The 24,138-nt window shown below is 34.1% G+C and overlaps 1 protein-coding gene across 3 annotated transcripts in view; it reads right to left on the reverse strand.

Moving 5' to 3' along the window:
- Window positions 1-24,138, reverse strand: part of LOC122041032 (N-alpha-acetyltransferase 35, NatC auxiliary subunit-like) — a 95,797-nt gene that overhangs the window by 26,795 nt on the left and 44,864 nt on the right. The window contains exons 1-9 of one of the 3 annotated variants that reach the window (XM_042600569.1): window positions 20,123-20,185; window positions 17,787-17,945; window positions 17,537-17,704; window positions 8,101-8,251; window positions 6,888-6,967; window positions 6,107-6,379; window positions 5,824-5,967; window positions 1,112-1,246; window positions 309-407 (exon numbers count right to left, since the gene is read on the reverse strand). In XM_042600569.1, coding sequence (XP_042456503.1) covers window positions 309-407; window positions 1,112-1,246; window positions 5,824-5,967; window positions 6,107-6,379; window positions 6,888-6,967; window positions 8,101-8,251; window positions 17,537-17,704; window positions 17,787-17,945; window positions 20,123-20,137 — 1,224 coding nt within the window. In that variant the 5' untranslated portion in view covers window positions 20,138-20,185. Of the gene's footprint in view, window positions 1-308; window positions 408-1,111; window positions 1,247-5,823; window positions 5,968-6,106; window positions 6,380-6,887; window positions 6,968-8,100; window positions 8,252-17,536; window positions 17,705-17,786; window positions 17,946-20,122; window positions 20,186-24,138 lie in introns of those variants that run through there. The other 2 variants (XM_042600567.1, XM_042600568.1) reach the window with 2 other exon arrangements.

Genomic DNA, 24,138 nt, shown 5'->3' on the forward strand with positions numbered 1-24,138 from the left:
ATCGTTGCCTCAAAATGCCTCTACATGATCTAAAGGTACAAGTAGCAGTTTGATAATAATTGCTAACAAGATAGATTATTTTGCAATCATTACAAAAAATCATTAGCAGAACAGATGTTAACAAAGTAGACTATCTGTAATTACGAAAAAAAAATAGTACTTGTGTTGAGCATACAATACAATGGAAAATGTAAATAATTCCATGAAATGAAGGACTAAAGAATGCTAAGAGCGGAGGTTGAATCCAGAAAGAAAAGGAATAACAGCAAGGAGAGGAATTTAATGCTCATTAGTCATTAGGCATGAACCTGTAATGAAAGAACACTCCAGTCCTGTAATATTTTCCCAAGCTTGCGACGTTGCCATGCAGTGTTTGCACAAAGTATTTTAAGCAAATTGATAATCAACTGTATATTTGTAAAGAATAGAAAAAGTCATCAAAATTGAATGGAAGCAGTATGGAAGGATGTAAGAGGATTCACAGCACCAATGATGTTTTTATGGGTTCATATCTAAATATAGCCTCAACTATAACAATATAGGATTGTTTATAAAAAAAAATTCACTATGTATCAATTGTACATAACTTGTCATAAAGTTATTATCCTCAGATTAATGAATCATTTAGCTTGATGAAATGGACAACAAACATCTAATTGCTCTATCAATAAAAGTGGAATATCACATTCACAAAAAAAATGCAGCAAGAGATATGCATATAACTGGAAGAAACATTATGTCACAAATTGTAAACATGTATATATCATGCCACAAATATATATCTACATGTATTGTCACCAATACACACACATGTATACATTATATCACAAACATAACATGCGTTAATAAGGATTTGTTTGTCATGTCAGACTTTATGTTTTACAAATATATATATATATAGTGACATGTCAATCCCTATTGTTTGATTATTGGAAAAGCAACTGAGTAACCCATTAAAAATAAGGATGGCAGCCTGCCACAACTATAACAAGTCTAGAAGTTTGCATATATAAGATATAAATTGGAAACATGTTATGTTATAAGACATCCCCTATAGTTGTGGCTATATTTAGATATTACCCTACCCATTTTAAGAATTATCAATTCGCACCTGGCCTAACTGTACAATGAACTCATTTTTCTGATGTTCTTTACCCTTTGTAAGTTCTGGTAGCCCTAATTCTCTTGAGATAATATCATGAAAGAATTCTTTGCCGTAAAGCTTTCCATCTTGAATCAATAAAATCTGGAAATGTCTCCAAACAAGAAAAATGAGATTAATGGTATCGAGGAAAAATAATAATCTTAGTTGACAAGGTAAAAGGTGTAGATTCATGAGAAAGCAAGATTATTATTGCTAAAGGATCTGGTACTCCAGAATGGTAAATTACCTAAGGAAAAAGGAATTAGACCAAGCAAACCAGGTATTTATTTTTAAAAAATCCAAAGAGTATATATAACCAAAAAAATAGAATAATAATCTATAAATACTTAAATGCCTACTCACGCTACAGATAATAAAAGCTAGTTAATCAACAAGACTATTATATAGGTTGCATTTTGCAGAGAGAAATTTAGATGTTTATATATCTTTCCACAATGAAAGGAGACGGAGCTTCACTGAATGACAAGCATTCCCCAACTCATGACTTCCAATGAAAAGACAAACTTTGTGGGGAGAAATTAGGGTAAAGATAGATAGAAGATTTATCATCAGGCACTTAAGTGCATACCTTATACATTGACATTATTATTGCACGGGCAGTAAACCAACAAAAGCGGCTGCAATGTGTACAAATGAACTTACCTTGAGTTTGGAACTATCCTTGTTTAACAGTCAATAATAATAACCTCATAAGGGCTATTTTGTTTCTTTTCCAGTATTCCTCAACTATTAAAGGTGTCACATTACACCTCTTATTGATTGTATAGCATTAGTTTATCCACTTCTACTTGGTAGTACAGGGAGTTCTGAAACAGCAACTAAGCCTCCTAGAGGAGAAACTCCGGTGCCACATATGCCACCCACTTGTTGCATTAAATACACTTACACGTAGGTAAACATCAGGTTGGGGAATTTCTAAATTCAAAAGGCTAATCCTTGGCCTCCTAATTTAATACTCCTTTTTTTCTTTTCCTTTTAAGTTGATCTCTCCTTGGTTGAATCTACTTTCTATCCTTCTGATTTTAAGCCACTACTTGTCACTTTCGGAATGGAATGAGTTTCACTAGTTTAACAAACTCAGGCAAGAAGTATCTGTCTTGCAAATTCTAGCATGTAGTTGGTTTATTAATAACATGATACTCAATTTCAGTGTTATTATCATTGCTCTGCTCTACTACTAAACAATTATCTGAAACTTTCTCCATAAAATTTATGTCAACACATGTGGAACGTGTTAGGTATCTTTTTGGTCTCCCGAGCACCATGACTCGAAGGGCATTTCTCATACTGCAGGTACAACCTATTTGCACATAGTGAATTCTCACATATGCCTCATGTTTGCATCATTATTAATGGAAATGTGGTACAGGTTCTTTATCACCTTCCATTATTCTTGAGTCAGTTCCTTCAATATTTCCTCTAGCTCAGACCAAGCAGTCATTCTATTCTCACATTTCTAAACAAAAGTAACATTGTTAAACAAAATAAAACAGGCATTTGTGTACAAACATTACTATTCCATATCAGAGTTCTTCCATCATTTCGAGTTAATGCAGTTCAAAGGGCATATTGTGTTACAAATTGCAAGCCTTCTATGGATGGAGAAGTAGTTTACGTTATTCCATAACCTAGGAGAGAGTCCCTCCTAGCTATCTATATTATCATGTTACAGCTTCACAAATAAACCCTCAAAATTTGCAATATTGTAATTGGATCAATGACAATCCTCCCTAAGATGGTTTGAACATATAATAAAATCTCACTTTCTTACAAATATATTCAATTTTAAAACTTTCATTAAATTTAGCCAGGGAATCTTCTACTTAATATTAAAACTAATAAATCAAGTAAGATTCTCCTTTGATTGCAAATTTCACCACAAAGTAACAATCAACCTTTTCATGTTTTGTCCTCCCATGGAAAATTGAATAAATGCAATGTGCGTTGTAGCATGATATCACAATAAAGTTCTTCTGCTTAGTAGGAGAATTATCCAGTTTAATCATCAAGTTTTGAGCCATAAACCAAATAACCTAATATGTGGCAAGAACTATAGCCTTGTAATTTGTCACCAAACTTGATTCCACCTTTGATCTTAGCCACTAAAGTTAGCTTGTTTTTTCTTTTACAAGGTATAAGAGTATCTCCTAGTCAAATACAATAGTTGGATGTGGATCACCATTGTGAAAGAACTTGCCCTACAGGTATATCTTGTAATCTAAAGATGGTCTCAATCATAATATAGGAGACCCTTTTTAGAGCATTCGTAAATTAGCAAAAGAGTCCTTGAAGTTTGTCATACAAGTAATTTTCAATGAAAAAGATTTAACTAGGGTAATGCTAGCCTATTCTGTTACCCAAGTTTGTCATACAAGTGTCACAATAATGAGAGATGATGTCTTCCTTGAAGCACTCAAAATTCTCAATGTTGTAATTGAATTTTTCTTTTCTTTTTAAATCAGCAGACTAATCTGCAATTTTCAAATTTGTTGGACCAATATGCAAAATTACCAGATTTCAAGTCTGGTGTGGTGGCAAAGCAAAGGAGTTGCCCCAATTGTATAGGCAGCAAGGTGCCTTTGCTTGTGCAAATAGGGTGGGAGAGATCTTGTGGCAGACCTTGAGCAGTGCATGGCATAGCATGGCTGGCCAATGGTCGAGTTGGCAGGTGATACAGTGATGAAGCTCTCCCTCTCTTCGTGTGCTTGTATTCCACTTCCTCCTTAGTGGATCTAATGGAGCAGTTGGATGTCTGATTGATGTTAGCATCTGTGGGTTCTCAGGTTTCCAAAAAGGGCACAGGCGTAGGGCATGTCTACAGGATTATGGAAGCACACAGGTTTCAACTAGTGGTGATGCCCATTGATATAAGCACACCACAAATGCACACTTGATCATGTGCAACTAATGGACAACCCTATAGACCAATAGACATGGAGAATCATCAATGAATTATTCTGATTTAATTTCTTCTACACATTTCCAATCCAAATTAGATTTTTCCACTAAAAAATCCCATAAATGATCCCTGCACGTAAAAATTTGTGCAAATTAACAATTCCTCTAAATATAATCTCTGCATATAAACAAATTAGCAATTAAGTCCTCTCCAAATTAACAACCAAACTCATACTTACTAGAATATAAGCAAGCCTACAGTGCTTAGGGGATAAGCAAAAGTAACATTTTCACAGATCTTCAGGGATAAAAAAAAATTATGTCAAATTCAATTCCTTTCCTATTCTTGAATTCTCCTCAGCTTTCTGTATATTGTCCCCCACAAGAAAATATGGAACTCGAGGTATATAAGCATTCAAGTGTAATCTCTTCCTTTCTTGGCTTCAGACTTCCAGCTGCCTCATGTTTCTCTGGTGTGCCCTCAAATTAAAATCCTTAGACATTCATACAAACAAATGTTGAATTTAGCCAACTCATTGTATGATTCAGTATCATTTCCTACTTGATCTCTTTGAATTTTATATTTGAAGGTATGATCCATTATTTGAAATCTTGTACCATGTAGGCAAAATGATCGAAACGTATCGGTTCAGTAAATTACCGAAACCACCGAGGTTCAAAATCTCGAGTTTAGTAGTTTGAGCCTTTGACTAAAAAGATATGCATGGTGCCAATGACTAATTGGAGGTTGAAGGAGAAAGGAGATTAAGCAAAGGAAGGAGACATTGTGTGTTGAGTTTTGATCTTTGAGATATGCATGGATCAGAATGTTATGTTTCAGTAATTTAAAATCATGTTCAACACAGACAATGTCTCCTTCCTATTTTCATTTCCTCCTACAACTTCGATTCATTACCAACACCATACATCGAAACATTGATACAATACGTACTAACATAATATTATTTCATTCAAAGATCAAAACCTCGGCATAGCTTGAGATTTTGAACCTTGGTATGATCGGATCTATTTATTAAAGAGAGATGATTAAATATATTTCTTATGTATCAATAGATTTCACACAGATTCGAGATCAATTTATATGGATCAACTACCTCAATTATTACTGCTAGCCCATACATTGTGTCTATTTTTGGATCTTCCAAATTATTTCTGGAGAAGGATGGGCTGATTTTCTTTTCGTGTTCTTTTCGATAAAAAAACTATTCTCTTCTTAGAAAAATGGTAGAACCTAAAAATAACCAAAAATACATATATTGTTCACATTGCTATATAAAAGCTGTAAAACTATTGTAGGAACCTTCATTCCCTAGATTATACTAGTAAACATACAAAAGAAATTAATGAACTTCCTTGAGAGATCACTATTGTCATGAAACCCTTATTTAGACCAAACTGGTCAAGTTTGGCGATGACATAGAAAAGCCTGATATGGTATTAACATTGGCTGATGGAACATTATTACAAGAACAAATAACAAATGTGCATTTTCAATTTTCTGGGATCACCTAACATTATATGTTACACACTTGTGGTAAGTCCCTTGCCTCTTAGGCCTAGTGGAAATTACTACCTTGTCATTTTTAAAGAAAAAGAGAGAAAGAGAAACTATTATTATTCTGATAGGTCTTTAGTTATTGCTACAAAGCCAAATAGCACTAAAATATTGATATCTATATTGTTAAAAATAATTATATTGATAGATACAGGTATATTATTCAACATTCTCAATGAACTACCTGGAGATGAGCTCTAGCCACCAGATCAGGTTGAGGTTTCTGGAATTGGACAATAAAGCAGAAAACATCATCAAGCACTAAATCCGTGTTCAAGGAACATACGAAATCTAAATCACTCAGCAGCTTCTGAAAATAACTGACAGCCTGGAAATCAGATTGGAAAATGTTTAATGTGTATTAAAAGTTTAAAACAGCACATGCAACAATATAGTTAGTTTAGGAATTGACATTTCCCATCAATAAAATGAAGCAAAGATATCCCTAAGGTGTTCCGAAAACTCACTTCTTTCCAACTAAGGATATGTGTTGCCCGTGGTGGAGTTGGAGCAGAAAATCTGTTGTTTAAGCTAGCATCAAAACCAATAGGCCTACAACCTGAGGCAGTGGTGCTACTTTGAATATCATCTTGATGAAATCCATATGACAAGGCTCTGAGGAATTCTTGTGACTTAGTGATGTGAGTTAATTCAGACAAGCATGATGCCACATGTTTACGAGCCAACTCCAAACCCTTTCCTTGGGGTTTCTTCATACTCGTGAGAACAAGGTAATAGTGCTGAAAAAGGTTTCATAATTTAGTAACAGATTGGCAGGAGGAAAGCATAAAAATGTATTAGCAATTAGTAATACAAGAAAATAAATAGAATCATTAACAGCATTATGACTATCAAGTTGATCACAAATTTATCAAGTACTATTAAAATGTGCTCTACAACTTTGATACATGGTCCTTTCATCTATTCTCTACATACATGTGCCCGAAGTTGGTACTCCAAGTTAACACTCCACATTTCTATTGATTACGTGTAATTAAAAAAAAACAGAATAGTACTCCTGTCAAAATAACGTCAAACTACAACAGAGAGCAATTGACTACAGAAGTGTAAAAATGAAGGAACCTACATGAATTACCAAACGTAGCATCTCTGATATCAACAACTTGAAAGAGATAAAACTAGGTAACATATAGGTCAAATTTTACGAGACAAAACCAAGGCAGTCTTAGATGAATTTTTATGCAACATCCTAGTATATTTGAAAATTTAGGAAACATGGGCTAAGACCTTACGAAAACGTAAACGACAAAGAAGAGCTCTGCAATAGCCTTCTTCCAAGTCAGGATTACTTTGTAGAGGCTCAATATCTACAGGGAAAAAAGGGAATTAGCGTTAACAATCTTGCAAAAAATAAAGTATAAAAATAAAATAAAATATCTAGCAATAAGGAATGCATATCCATGAAAGATCAAGGATAGTGTGACAAATAGTTTTCATTGGCACCCATATCACACATCAGGTAGCTACCCAAAGTTTGGCATACTCAAGTTTTGTCTGAACGTGCAAATCTTCATTAATTCAAGATATGCTATATGAGTTGCCCAAACTCCATGAATGGATGAAATAATCAAACTATAAATTGGCAATTCACAAATGACCAAAATAAATTGTGTATCTCTTTTTTGTCATGGTGTAAAGTTGGTGTTCTCTTCACCACAAAGGAACTGAAATCCTGATTTTACATTCCTATTCGTTACATGCTCCAGTTTTCCTATTTAATCAAAGTAAGATGACTGATTTTTTGTGTCTATGAGTATATATAGAAACAGATATCGACCACCAATATAACGCATGTTGGTTTCAGAAACACGATCACCAAACCTTTTTTTTTAATATAATCAAGAATTAATTAGTTATCATGGAAAAGTTGTCACAAGAAAATAATACAAACAAGAACACGATAAGCTATTTAACAAGTAGAGACAAGAAATAATACTCTGTTCTATAAGGAAATTCAATAAACATCACTCAGAAAGACATCATACCAACATCAACCACATTAATGGTCAGTGAAAGTCATTAAGAAGAAGAGAGCAGTAAAGTTCTACAAAAGTGATAAACTTTTGAAGGTTACTTTGCATGTATGTTCCATTCCCTACGCATGCACCTAAACAACCCCATAACAGCGTCAAACCACATTTAACGCTGCAGCTCAGCCAATCTTGCTGGATATAACAAACTAGCAATACTCCCAAACTGGGTATAGTGTCTTGTACTGTATTACATTTTCAAGTGTCCAGCAACAATGTAAGCCACTATTTCAGCATTACAAGAATTTTGTTAGTTAATTTTGTACTGATATTTGCAGATTAATTATCTACTTGTCCTTGAAGCTGAGAATAAGCATCAACCAGAACTACTAAATTACTCTTTGAGGGTAGTCTTAACCAGCTTAAAAAGATAAGTCAGTGCAGGTGAAAATGATATAAAGTTTATGTACCTTCTAATTGCTTCTTCTTTAATGACTGGGCTTTGCAAGCTCGAAGTTGGCGAGAAATTGTTTCCTCAACTGAATTTAGAATTGATAAGCATTTTTCGTCACCTTCTCCTTTCAGAGGAAGCCCATAAGCCATTGTGAAAAGGTCCTCCTCCTATCAAGAAAATTTTAAAATATGATTCAAGGACATAGGAACGAAAAAAGGAAAAAAAAGGAATTTAAACAACCCAATGGAAATGTGGTAACTAATCTAGAGTTTGAATTTTGAACCAAAAGGAAAAAAGAAGGTTTTAAAAATAAAAATAAATTCTTCCAAAAAACATTAAATCAATCTAAAAAATCGAATTAGTTCTGGGTCTAAATTTCTATTTTACACTATAATTTTATTTTACTAGAAAATTTATGGGGCCTTCGGAGACAAATATTTCTCATTGTTCTAGACATTTGAGCAATAATGCAAATTCTATTTTGGCATTCTTCACATGAGATTGCCAAGACAAACGGATTTGCCCTGTGCTAGATCAATTGACCATGTGTAATCTGGGATCCACCCACCCACCTCAACACCTTTTTATAGTTGTATTCCTCTATTGCAATCAGTCATCCATTTTTCATTGTCTACTGCAACTGACCAGATTCTCCTCCATTGCATACTTTCTTTTCTTTCCCTTGTCACCTAGTGCTCTCTCTTCAAAAAATTATAGCTATTCCAGAATTCCAACTACACAAATCCCGCTTAAAGTCAATATCCCACAAACCTCAATGCAATTTCACCTGCTGCAACTGCTCCAGACAAACAAATACAAGTTCACAGTGCAACTGTATCTGGTCTCCCTTCTTCATCAGAATTTCATACACCCTCCCCATAGTCCTCCACTACCATCTTCCAACAAGCCTATTAAAATGTCCTGTTTTTTATATGCCTTGCATCCATCAACACGTTCAACTTCTTGTCACCACGAATGCCTTATCCAACAAAGCCTAGAACTCAGAAGCAATGTCCAGCACCTTCATGTCCAAATAGTACCCACCACATCAACTGCAATCCATCTTGATAAGCCTACTATATGAGGAAGAGAGCATACTGCTCACCTCTTATTTGCGAGAGCGAAGATCCACCCTCATCAGCAAATGACACATCTAGTGATTGACAAAGAAGTCAAGGTGATCCACTACTAAAATAGCCAGTTGCAAAGATCCAACGTGAGAGCCCAAAAGTATCATTTTAATTAATTGTGATATCTACTGATTGTGGGCTCCACTACATGTAAAAAAAAAATCTCTTGGAAAATTGGGATAATGTGAAAGAGAAGATCAACATTGAGCAGAACACAAATTGCAAAAAATAAAAATAAACAAATAAATGAAGCAAAAAAAAAAATTTGTTTAAAAATGTAGTGCAAAGAGAACTGGAGGTCCAATGAAATAATAATTGCAACATAGCAAGAGGATTTCAGAATGTATTATAAAAAAGTTTGGAGTTCATGAAAATTACAAAATTACAAGAAAAACTTTCAATAGACCAATATACAACCTAGAACTCCCCTAATGTTAATGAGATCAAGATCATTCAAGCAGGGTAAAGGTCATTAAAGAACATGTTATATGAGAGAAGGTTATTTGCAAAAAAAAAAAAAAGGGCAGGCCAGTGCACGAAGCTCCCGCCATGCGGGGTCCCGAGGAAGGATCCATTGTACGTAGTCTTACCTTACTTTTTGCAAGAGGCTGTTTCCAGGATTCGAACTTGTGACTTTTTTTGGTCACATGGCAACAACTTTACCGTTGCACCAAGGCTCCCCTTCAAGAAGGTTATTTGCAATAACAAACAATAGGTAGATACTAAGTTAATATCAAATCTACACTTCTACCAACCGTACCAAGAGAGAGCAGTATTATTGTCAAGATTCAATGATCAAAAAAACAATCATCCATATCAGATTCATAGGTCGGAAAGGTCAAATCAGAATGATTAGGAAAATTTAAAAAAAAAAAGTGAAAAATTAAATAATATGATATAAGAGATGGCAAATGATGGGTTTACATAAGAATAATCTATATTGTCTTATTAAATAGTTTTATTAATAGCACAATATAAACAATGAATCATAGAATTGATTAATCAGACTAGTTAGAGTATCAGTACTATCATATGTTGTTATTTTAAGTTAGTAATATCAAGTTATTATTGTTATTATTTGGTAAACAAATATTCAAAAATTGTTAAATAGCATCAATTGGAAACTAAATGTATTCCATTTAGATTATCATAGATAATAAATGATATTTTATTTAAAAAATCAATAATTAAAAATATTTTTGAATGCTATCACACATGGTTTGAAATCCCGTACTGTGCTAGGTGAAACGGTCGAAACGTATCATTCGGGTAAATCACCAAAACTCGATATCACTCCGCACCAAGGCTTACAATCTCAAGTCATACCGTAGTTTAAGTCTTTGACTGAAAAGATGCTATTCCAATATCATGTCGATTGTCGACGCTTGAATGCATGGTGTCGATGACAAATTAGAGGTTGAAAGAGAAAAGAGATGAAACAAACGAATGAGACTGTACTAAGTGGTATTGAATTTTGTACCGAGTGGTATCGAGTTTCAATAATTTACAAGAATATTTCGACTTTCGCCCGACATGGTATAAGATTTAAAACCACTCTTTCCTATGCTTCATCTTCTTCATTCTTCAACTCCAAAATATTATCTGCACCATGCCTTGAAACATCAACATGATACCAAAATAATATCGTTCGAGTCAAAGAGCGAAACTTCAGCATGACTCGAAATTTTGAACTTTGCTATCACATTAAAAGAAAAACAAAGTTAGTTATTAATATACCAATCACTAAGAAAGGTTATTATTTAATATTCCGTATTTGAGGCATTATTTATCAAAAGAGGTATTATATCTCTCTCAACCAATAATGTCATCTCTCAATCAATAGTGGATGAATAAGAGACTAATGAGATGTTTGGTCTACTAATGGCAGATGGCATACAACAACAAAGTTATTTTGTTGATATCATAACAAATTCTAGATGGAGGTTAGCAATTTAAGCTAGAATTCACGAGAGTAACTAAAGAATATTCCCTCGCGTGTATGACTTTGCTAGTAAACACGATTAAAATCAAGAATGAGTTGGTAGATTGGACAAGTTTGACAAAATCAATTCAGCCAGTCAAGTTCTCGTTCATGATCTATTAAGCTTTCAATTAATTTACTCTGTTTTCTGAGAGTCAAACTCATTTTTTTAGGTAATTTCTTTCAATCTATACTTTTGTAACTTTTAAAACTTCTCCATCCATCTATATGAGATGATTAATTTCTCAAGAAAAATGGATTAGGCTATACCAATATCAATCCAAGTCATCCGTATCAGTAGTAGATTGTATCAGTAGTTGATTTTTTACAACCATGGTTGATATCCACTAAACACATACTTCCTCTCCCTTTTGTGTGCCTCACAAAATAGCATAGATAACCATAATTTCCTTTAAAAAAAATTGTCAAAGTAAAAGAGTCCAGAAACTCTTATCAAGACTTGGACACATGGCACTTCAACAACTTGCTCACATATTAGTAGAGTTGCACGTCTTTTAAAAATTCTTTTGTTTAATTTTTCAATTAATTTAGTTTATTTTAGCATTTGATTAACTTTTCTCAAAGAAACAACAACAACAACAAGCCTTATCCCACTAGATGGAGTTGGTTATATGGATCATTTTACGTCATTGAGCTCTATCTCTACAATATCATCATTTACACTTAAATAAATTGTATCTTACTTTATTGTTGCTAACAAAGTCGTTTTTTGTCTTCCTATTCCTCGTTTGATATGTTTGTCATAATTTCACATCGACTAACTGGAGTAAATCGGCAATAATGAAAGAAAATATCACTACTGCAGGCCGCAAAGTTGCTAGGTAGGTCTTGAAATTAAATCCTTTATAAAATATAAAGGATGAGTTTAGATCCATGTAAAGTAGGTTTGGCTACCTAGCTAGCTTTAAAGAATTTATTTATAAGCTATTTTATAATTGACTGAAGAAAAGAGTTTTACTCACAATTAACGACAACACATCAAGAGTACCATGAAACCCTAACATCTGTTAGAACTCAAAATTACACCACCCAATGTCTAGGAAAGAATATCAATCGATTACCTAAATACTATCCTACACATGCAACTAGACCAAGATTGGAGTTAGAGGGCATCCCAAAATATGTTGAATATTGAACCACTAGTTTCATGGTCAATTAAATCCAAAAGCATTTTAATTGACTAGCTAACATGAATTCATGAGAAACTATTACTTGAGAAGAAGAATGATATACTAGAATAAAACTTATTGGGGGTATTAGAAAACTATGGAAAAAGGATGAACTCAACTTAGGTGATTAGGAAAATCATTTATCACTGTTAACAAATGTTGGAAGAAAAAATATGTTATTAATTTTATTCATCAATCTCATACATATATAGAGTATATAGATTTAATCAAATCTCTACAATCAAGATAAATCATATCCCTACAATTATTGTAAATAATATCCCTATATTTCTTATTTTTATTTATATAATTAATAACATTCCCCCTCGAGTTGGAGCATAAATATTAATCATGCCTAACTTATTAAAAGATAATCAAACCCAACCCCTATTTAAAGTTTTTGTAAAAATATCTCCTAGTTGTTCTCCTATCTTCACATACAATCAAACCTTGCTATATATTTTCACCAACAAAATGACACTCAAATTCAATATACTTAGTTTGCTCTTGAAATACGCGATAGGAAACAATATATAAAGTCACTTGGTTATCACACCACAATCTGAAATTTTAAGATCTATTTTAGTCAAAAGTTGATATATCCACATTATCTCACATACAACATTTGTTATAGCTCTATATTTTGATTTTGTACTTGAACGTGAGACGACATTCTACTTCTTACTTTTCCATGAAACTAGATTTCTCTAACAAACACACAATGATTACATGTGGATCTTCAATCATCCTTGGATCTTACTAAATCATCATTTGAAAAACAACCTTAGTATGTCCATGATTGGTATACAAAATACCTCATCTAGGTTCTCCTTTCAAATAGCACAAAATTTGTTCCCAAGGATTAACTGTTGGAGAAGTCATATACTAACTCAATACCAACTGAAATATGTAATATTTGGACGAGTCACAATAAGATAATTTAACTTTCCAATCAATCTTCTATACCTATCAGAATTTTTAAATAATTCACCATCTTTTATGAGTTGTGGATTAGGAGTCATTGGAGTAATATATGGTTTAGCTCCTAATTTTCCCATCTCAGATAATTAGTCAAGTACACATTTCCTCTAAGATAAGAAGATTCCTTTCTTACTTCTTGTTACCTCAGCGCCCAAGAAGTATTTTAAAATCCCTAACTACGTTGAACGAAACTAACTATGAAGAACGGTTTTAAGAAATGAAATGCCTACAATATCATTCCGAGTAATGACAATATCATCTACATATAAAACCAATAAGATGATACCCATTGCAAACTGTTTGTAGAACCCAGAATGGTTAGACCTACATTTCGAATAACTTGTCCAATCAGGCATGGGGGCTTCCTAGGGGATTGCCCATCCTAGTACTGTTCTCATCTAAGCACACTTACCTCTTCGCAAAGTTTGAAAAGAAGCTTCTTTGTCGTAAGATATTGAAAAAGCCAATAATCGGGAAAGAATGAGACACAATAGTTAAAAGTACATGTGAGTTTGCTTGCATAAATTAAATTAAAAGACAACTGAGGTAAGCTTACAATAGAGTGTAATGGAATCGAAGGAATTGGTGTAACTATGTCAGTCCTAAGAACATAAGAGGTTAACCCATCTACTAATGTAACAATACAAGCATAGGAATGTTAAAATAAGGCATGTACCTGACTCAGCGATGGTAGTAATTAGAGTAGATGAAAATTTTAACGATTCTTGATACTGAGAGAATTTGATATATTCATCATCAAAAATCATGACAAACTTCTTCTCAACCATATCATCAAAGAGCCGCAAGAACAAAAGAAAACAAAGAACTAAATATGGAATACCAAAGAAACTCTAAACTTGTTGCACAAAAAGTCTCACACCTGAATAAATGTTGAATCAGGTATACGAAGATGTTGTATGATGAAATAGTGGCAATCGAAGATATTTCCTATAACAAACACACTTTCACACGCCGACTCGTGGGACTAGACCAAAAAACTAGTAACGGCATATGTGCCTCATGTGCAGAGATTCCGATGACTAGAATTTGGGTGATGATAGATCAGTGATTCCTCCTAGGTCAATGGCAGCTAATGCAAGCAAAGAGTTGTCCCAATCAATCAATATGAGAGAGAAGTGGGGGCTAGGGTTTGAAATGATGGCTAGGGCTTGGGATGACGACTAAGGTTCTGGATGACAGCTAGGGTTTGCTCTGATATCATGTTAAGAAATTTTAGAAGAAAAAATATGTTATTAATTTTATTAATCAATCTCATACATATAGAGAGAGTATTTACACTTAATCAAATATCTACAATCAAGATAAATCATATCCCTACAATTAAGGTAAATAATCTCTCTATATTTTTTTATTTATATAATTTGTAACAATCACAAACTAACTTAAGATGAGACTCAAATAGGAAAGGAATAGTTCTCATTTGGTTGATTTTAGGTTATAAATTATAGACCTAAGTGGACAAATGGAGAATGATCATCCTCAAGCAAAATAGAACAAAAAAGTCATTTGGTTGATTTTGTATATCTGTTATGACGTAACGAAAGACCTAAAATTGACCCTCCATAGGTTCATTCACAAATTACAATAATCCAAAGAGAAGTAAAATTATTTTTGCTTAATTTTATAGAAGAGGAGCATATGACGCCTATAGAGATGGAACAATACCATAAGCTTTATCTAGAGTTAATCTAAGACCCTAATTAAATAGGTGCATAACTCAAATCAACAGACTTAGAAACACTCTATCTCATAGGACCACCCTTTTAGGGAAACAACTTTTCAAAACATTACCTAGAATAGATACTAATTCTCCACCTTACACAAGCTAATAAGAACCAAGAAATGTTTAACCCTAAACCAAGAGACAGACAATATCATCAAGTGTGGCAATCATCAACATACATAGCATCAAAATGTCCACATTGAGTTTTAGCAATAATGCTTGACAAACATTATGGAGATTTTAAGTATTAATATGAAGTTAAACCATTGGATAAAGATAAAAATGAAGAAGAAATTAAGAGACATGTTGCGTATTGTAGTTAACTACGCTTACCCTAGAGGATATATGGAAAAGTACTAGTAATTTCTATAAAATTGTGAAAGGTGGGAATAATGAGATTTATAAGATGCCATAATGGAACATGAATATAGTCAATGTTGATTAATCACTAGGATGCAACCAGCACCATAGCCTTGTTGATACAAAGTTACTTTGGTGTAATCCAGATAAGTCCTAAGCATTCTTTGAAACAGGAGATTGTTGTGAAATTATTTGCATGAATAATCAATGGGAGAGATAATACATGTTTTTAGACACAATTAAATAAATTTTACAAATATTCCTATTCTAGGTTTAGAATCTCATTCAAATCCGACGTAGAGTTTCAGTTCCCAACTCATCTAGAAAGAGACATGACATGTCTATTTTGCAAGTTATTAACCCTACTGCCTTGTTTACTCCGGAGCGCAAATTAAGGGATTAATTTGATGGAATCCCTCATACTTAGCTTAAAAATGATCCGTGGACAGATTCATAATTTGTCGGTCGATCATTTTGTACTTATTTTTTTGTCCACACGAAAGCAGGTGGAACGAAGTCTACATCCTTCTCACAACAACTTCCCAATGAACTCCAATAACCAACAGCAGGATCGCATCCCTTGCAATTCCCCCCAACAAACTCCGATAACTAAGTCACCCAACAAAATCACAACCACGAAGGCCACAAGCTCACGGCCAGATTGCAGCTCTCAAGACTTCCTGACGAGCTCCCGTAACCAAGTCGCCCAACGAAATCGCAACCACGGAGACCATAAGCTCACGGCCTAGCCGCAACTTGCAGTCGCAGAGGCGCAATTGACAACCACAAAGGTCACAATATGCAGCCATGAAGGCCCCAATTTGCAACCACAGAGGCTGTGATTCGTGGCCAAAACGAACACGAGCTCATCTGTCGTTCTTCCCTTTCTTCCGTCCCATGTTTCTCCTTTTCCTCTATCTTCTCTCCTCCTTTCCACTGAAGTTTTTTTTTTTAAATGTGATCCATTTCCCTCCACCCATCAGTCATCCACAATTTTGGGGGAAGGAAGAGAGGGAAAAGAAGTTGCTTATCTCTCGCTTCACTTGTGTCACATTGTGTAACTTGATCATCAAAGAAGATGTCCCTTGCCTATACTATGCCACTAGATTGTCACATAAGAGGTTGCTTACCTTCCTTGTGTTGTGACATTACTGAAGTTTCTCACCCCTCATCATTGTTGCACGGAGCAGAACCCTTCAAATGAGAAAAGAATTAATCAAACAACCCGATGAGGGTTTCAAGGTCTCAACCCAACTTTGCCCATCAGTGGACAACTAGAATGTGGTATTTTGCTCTTGCCACTTGGCACAGAACAAATTTGTAAATCCATAATTATATTAAACTTAGCAAACTTAAAATAGAAACTATAAAGCAATTATCATACCTTCCCAACCTGAACTCAACAAGAGAAAATGAAAAATTCCAAATTTGAAGCAAGCCTTAATATCCTAGGAGATAAAAGTAAAACCCCCTAACTCAATTAAGTTTGAGCCTCAGGAGTTAGCTCTACAAGTTTGTATTATTTGTAGTACATCTAGTCTATTTATCAGATTTTGATGAGAACAATTTATTGAAAAGACTATAAAGAATGATTTAATCTCACTGTGCTGAACATTCAAGCAAAAATAAAATCCCTGTTTTAAGATTCTCTCTTATATTTCACAGGATTGCCAACTGAGGCAAATAGATCTATCTTATGGTGTCATAACATCTTTCAGAAACCATTGAACCAATGAGTCCCAGGAAAAGGGTAACTTCTACTAAGGTTTAAAGTCTGAATAAGAGTGTGTACGAAGGTTCTTTTACTATTCTCATCTGTTAATCATGTAACTATGCACACATAAATAATAATACAATGCTATTTTTTAACGTCAAATAGCCTGATATTATAAGCAGGCTTGACAACCGTGGGATATTCAAATTTTTCATAGGACAAGGATTCAAGAATAAGATGATGAAAAAAATAACTTTATTAAATCATTGACCCATGACTATCAAAATGAATTTCCACTTTAATCTGGTGAATGCCATGTTAACTCAGAAGAGTTAATTAGATACGAAAATACCTCATGTGTACGTGAATCAGAAACTACAGAGATAACAGCATTACAAGTAGCTCGCATAATTCTGCAATATGAATGCAGCAATGCATGTGAAGATGTCCGTTCAATCCTCAAGAGATATATGCATGAAAAAACAGTTTGTGCCAACGTATGACCTTTGTACCAAGTAGCCTGTCAAACAAATATGTCAAATAAATGTAGAAGTTTCTATAGTCCTAAATAGATTTAAAGAAAACAAAACTGCTTTCAATACCTCACAAGAAAAAAGATGGTCAATGACATCAATCACACGTTGAACATCAAGAGTCGGGTTCAGGCTGAGAGGAACTGGAGCAACATTATTTTCTATAGCTTCCTCGATCGAGTAGTATCCACATTTTTCAACTCCAGCATCCATCTTTGGATCCATTATCTAAAACAATATGCAAGTAGTCAAATTTGAGGAGTTAAACTCCAGCATTCTTCTTTTGTACCTTGATGAATGATGATTCTGATGTTCATTCTGTCATTGCTGAAATTCAACTCAAATTGACTTTGTTACACATTGATAATTCTTATGATGATTTTTGTACTTCAATTCTTTTATAAGTACTCATGACATTGTTCACTCTTCCTCATGCCTGAATTTTGGAATGATAAAAAAAATTATTTGATTGAAACTGCAGTGACTATGATTCTTCATATGAAAGTTCCATTCATTTCTGGGGATGTTGTTTTAGTGTTTATTGCCTTCTTCTGTTAAAAATAGGCAAAGTCAATATTTCTTTTCCTCATGGTGCTCTTCACATTTTTTTGAATGCCTTTTTTTCTGTTAAAAACATGTCTCCAGATTTAAGAAAGTTTAATGCATATTTTTATAAATGTTTTTCCTTGGATATGTGCATTATCAGAAAAAATATAAGTGCTACTATACCAAATTAAATCATTTTTCAGTGTTGAACTTCAGCTAGTTGAGTCAACTTCCTTTTTCTCAACATCCATATACACAACAGATCTCAATATTGCTCTTCTCCTTTCTTTTCTCTTTTGATCCCATATTATCAAATTTCATTTAGCAATAACACTCACTCGGACAAACGGTATACACCCCATAACATTACATGAGAAGGCGATTTAAGTGTAAGCATATAAAGAATACCTATTCAGCAAGACAGTGAGCACTCTGCACTCCCTTGTCCTTATTTTTCATACTCAACATAGAGCATACAAAAAAACTACAGTATTATTTCAGTAATGAAGATGGTTAAGAAATCGAATTGAGCCAAGTGATGCACATGATGTGAAGTATTAAATGAAGTAAACTTAGTATTAAATGAAGTAAACTTTTTTTATTTTTTTTATCTTCTGTAGCCTCCCCATTGTCTTTTCTCTCACCATGGGATCAACTGATGCATGCATCCTTGTGTTAGAGTCATATATACACTCCTGCATGATGATGGGGCAGGAAGACAAGTGATTTATTATGAGGGTGCCCTTTTTATGAGATTCACTGACCAAGGCATACGGACTCCTCACTGTGACACAAACTAAGACACCGGAGCTCCATTTGTCCTTCATCATTCACACCTTGTTGATCTCATGTATCACACTCCATCTACACCTTTATTGTCTAACTCATGGGGTTTTCATTGATGGACAAGAATGGCAAAGAAGCTTTCAAGATTTGGTCTTTCTAGATTGGAAATCTTATTTAATACAATGGATATAGATTATTCTATTAGATGAGTCAGCACAATAGTTTATACTATCCTTATATCATGGGAGGAAGAACCTATATTTACATGTTTCTTGATTCAATCAATAGTTTACTTTTTTTTATATTAGTCTATTAGCTAACTTAATAGTAAGTTATCATCGTTTTTATCTTTGGATAAAATATATATAGACAAATTAGTAAGATACTTAATATTGAATTAGTTATGAATTAAATTATTGTTTAATAACCCCTTGAACTACTCTCCTCTTCTCTCTTGTTGTCAATTTTGGCAAATGGCCATGCTTTGTGTCACTAAGACACCAAGATCATCAACATGCAAAACTGAAACATAGGAATTTCAGTAACCAACGATGATAAGCAGCAAACAGCAACAACAAAGGTTATAGTAGCAGGTGTAAGTTTTCTCCTCCACACTTTCTCAACCTAGTCTTGCCCTCTTCCTACCCATTTTGAATGTTCCTTACATTAATCATCTGCATGTATTTGTCTGCCTTGTCACTATGCAGCCTGTGTTTCTGTATTACTCCAATGCAACTCATGGGACAAAAGACTCTCAGATACATACTAATACAAGGTCTTGAGGGTGACGGCCAGGTAACTTTGATAAAGAAATTTTTCTTCAGCAGGAAGTTCCAACCCATCCCTCCATGTAAAATATCAAGATTTTGCTGCACAAACTATTGTACATTAATTTTAATCTTACTGTCTAAAATATAATCAGACTGAGTTTTCTCATAGATTCATTCTATATAAAATAGAGTTAAATTTCTCAGTATTGCACACAAACAAACTGCATGGATTATACACATGTAAGTATGTAACCATATGTTATCATGGCAATGAAGGAAAACAAACAGGAATGTGGCTCAGACCTCCAGAGCAGACATTGCTGCAAAAAGGCTGAAATTTTCTCCATGTATGAGCTGACCATCTTGAAGATCTGTGAACAAAAGATACAAGCTAGTATAAGTTCGCAAAATATTATTGATATAAAGAGGTAGAGTCAATAACATGACCTGACAATGGTGTATTTTTACAAACAAGAAAGACAAATTTTGACTCAACAATTTAGCACACCATACACCATATCTGAACATATAGACATAACATTGTCAAAGTTGTTCTTTGGTCTAACAATACTCCATAGTCATCAAATGCACCAAATTCGAAGTTACAAATGGTATGAAAGCAGCTTCTTGTTACATTGTAATTAGCTTAGACGCACAATGGCAGGCAATAAAGACGCTTACCACATACAAAAATAATATACAGGTATCAAAAACTTTCATTGCTCTGAAAATTCTTGCTTGAAAATATTTCATCAGCTGACTAGCTGTATAGGAATGTCATGCGGTTAGAACATTCTGTACATACTTAAACTTGTAGTTTGAATCAAAACAATATTAGATATTGTCCTTACTTTATAGAGGCCCACCAGCAGATTATAATACAAATTGTTTAATCCTTATACATATGTAAGTATATAGATGAACACACACAAACCTCAAATAGTAAATCAGACCAAAGAAAATAAAGCATTGAATGACAAGAAAGTTGAGCCACTAAGATTTAATACTCTACAAAATTGTAGCCAGCAAAATTGAACATCATAGTTGATAAGTATGCCTTAGATATTAAGCATCTCGTATAGAAAGAGGAAAATGCAAATGCTCCATTGAAATTTAGAGATTAATGGATATATAAACATTTGCATGTCAATCAAAGAAAGAGACACAAGTTTAGCATGGTTTCATTGAGCCGAATCTTCTTTAACTTGTGTAAAAGTTTGGTTAGTTAGCCCCACCAATAAACCTGATGGTTATTTGGTAGGAAATATATGCTGCAAACTGATATGACTAAAATGCTATATTCAAGTCTCTTGGTAATTTAGTCCATTAGTTTAAAGCTGACAAGGTGATGATTTAGAAGCTATACAAGGCACCAGAATCAGGGAAATAATAGCTTGCTATGTTATGTGGATTAAGAAGACAGCTGAAGTTTTTTCCATAAACAACTTTGTATAGTAGACATTTTTGCAAAACCTTGGGAAAGAGGAAGCTCTTAGCAATCATTCTAACAATTTGAGGAACAAGAACCAAGAGAACTCAAGGTCAACAAGGGGAGAAGCTTTGAGTATGTAGGAGCAGATTAGTGTTTTTTCATCTTTCATTGGTTTAGAAGGTATCTACCTTTTTCAATATCCAAATGTTTGACAAAAACAGGACAAATCTTTTCCCACTAAACAATGGAGAAACATTTTATGTTATCAAAGAAAATTTAGATGAATTTCAATTGAAATAGAAAAAGATTCAGTCCCTATCAAAACATTCAACCAAGGTTTAAAATTCCAAATCATAATTGGCAATATGTAATTGTCCAAAAAAGTTTTGAGTGCAAATATTGGTAAGCACCCTCCATACCCCTCATAACTCTTTGTAAAACTGTAGTCATTGGGCCATGCAACAAACTGCAATGATTGACTAACATAGATGTTTTTTTCTGATATAGGTTGTTTTAGGTTTTCAGAGCACCTTGACCTCCCATTTCAGAGGATATAAACTTGTATATATATCAAAGGATCAAAAATCTTAGTGCACTTTTGAATTCTGTGGCTTTCATCAAGGGATAACAATTTCAAACCAGTATGTAGTGCACAGGTCTGATTGTAGTGGGAATGTGAGATTGGCCAAAGATGATCATGTTATAACATGGGATCAGTCTGAAATTCATAAACCCAGTTGGTGACAAGACAAGGCCTGGTATTCCTCATCCTTGTCCAAGTACATTAGTCCAACTGTTGCAATTCATTAGTATAATAGAAATTAAATAGCATAAAGTCAGAGTGAACACAAAATGAAGTTAGTGTTTGTTTCTAATTAAATTATCTGCTATCTTAGTTTGCACTTGACAAACTTCATGTAATGATATTGTTTCTAGTGATAAAGGGTAGCCCGGTGCATGAAACTCCTGCCAATGCAGATCTGAGGAAAGGTCTATTGTACACAACCTTACTCTACTTTGCAAGAGGTTGCTTCCGAGACTCGAACCTATGACCTCTACAACGGCATCTGTATCATCGCACCAAGGCTCCCCTTCATATTGTTTGCAGTGATAAAATCTAAATAGTGGTACAATTTAATGGGATTTGTTATAAGTCTTTCTTAATCTCTAAAAAAAAAGTCAGCTCAGTGCATGAAACTTCCAGCAATGCGGCGTCCGAGGAAGGGTCGATTGTATATAACCTTAACCTGCATTAGCGCAACAATAAAGTTGTTGTCGTGTTACATGGTGGCCACAGGTTCAACTCGTGGAAACAACCTCTTGCAATGCAAGGTAAGTCTTTCTTAATCTCGAAATCACGTTTTTTCCATTTAGTTTAATTTATATTTAAATGTCATTAAGAGACTCATAAAGTTATAAAGGGTGAGTAGAGGAAAGGGCAGTCTGGTACGAAACTCTGCCAACGTGGAGTCCCGGGGAAGGGTCTATTGTACATGACCTTACCCTGCTTTGCAAGAGGTTGTTTTCATGATTCGAACTCGTGACCTTCGAGTCATATGGCAGCAAGTTTAGTTGCACCAAGGCTCCCCTTCTAAAGGGTGAGTAGAGAAAGTTGTGGAAAAATGATGAGATTGATTTCTAATTGAAACTGCGATGGTATTTTATTTAAGAGAATTGGTGCATGGCAAGACATGTCAGGGAAATTTTGATTTGAGTTGGATTATAGTGGAGAATGGGAATAGAATTGTATCAAAGGCAAGGAGATTTAGGAATGGGTAACGAATCTCCAAACAATAAGGGCAAAATAGATCCAGCTATATCCCGCTGCCAATATCACTTTCATCATTCCATGTAAGCAAAACCACAAATTGCTAATCATGAAGATTAGCATATTCTTTTGCCAAGAGTAATTGATATATGCTGAGAAAATCAACATTAATCCTTCCTCCTACCAACATGTTTCTTGCTACATCACTTGTATATCAATGGCTCAACCTTTCTCCAGAGTACATCTTGGTGACCTTCACAATACAAAGTTGGGATCAACCTTAATTTATTCTAGCAATTTTTGCCCCACCTTAAGTACATGATATCCTTATCATAACCATAAGAACTCATGCTATAATTTATTACTAGAGATGAGGAAAATAAGCATACACTTGGGTTGAAAAGGGCACTTAAAAAATACCACCATACAAGGTCCACCAATTCTGATTCATAAAAAGTGGTTAGGATATCGTACAGAATAATACCCCATGTTTGTTCTCCTCCTACTTGCTTGTTCAAGCATGGATTGGCATTTGCTTCAAGTTAAATCTTAAATCTTAAATCTTGGGCTCCAAAGTAGTTGAATTTTCTCAATTAGAAAAGGTTTTAACTTGATATGTATGTGAAAGACATGATGACACCTCCTCCGGGTTGCTCTCCAAATTTTCACTAAAAGGCATATTGTGCAAGTGCTTGTTGTTGTCGCCGACAATGGTCTATTTACCTATATCAGAGATACTAATGGTGCGAGTCATACACATGATCGCCCTTTATAAATTATACAATAGCTCACAACCAAGATAGATAGGGACAAACTATTGAACGGTTGTAGTGTAATTTGGTATTAGTTTGTCTTGATTATATAATTACACTAGTACACTATATGTATATTGAGCAGGATCATTTGAGGTTGTTCGATTTATACTGACTATATAAAAGAACAACTCTATTATTACACAGATACTTAATCCCGAGCATATAACAATACATTAATATTTATTTTAACTTATCAATGGTGAGATTTATTCGTTAAATCAATAGGTCCGATAAGTTGGGAGATAGTACCATTTATATGGTGTGTTATTGATTATAAAGGAAAACTGTGTCCTATTTATTTAGG

The sequence above is a fragment of the Zingiber officinale genome, chromosome 2A, assembly GCF_018446385.1.
Source record: "Zingiber officinale cultivar Zhangliang chromosome 2A, Zo_v1.1, whole genome shotgun sequence".
Lineage (NCBI taxonomy): Eukaryota > Viridiplantae > Streptophyta > Magnoliopsida > Zingiberales > Zingiberaceae > Zingiber > Zingiber officinale.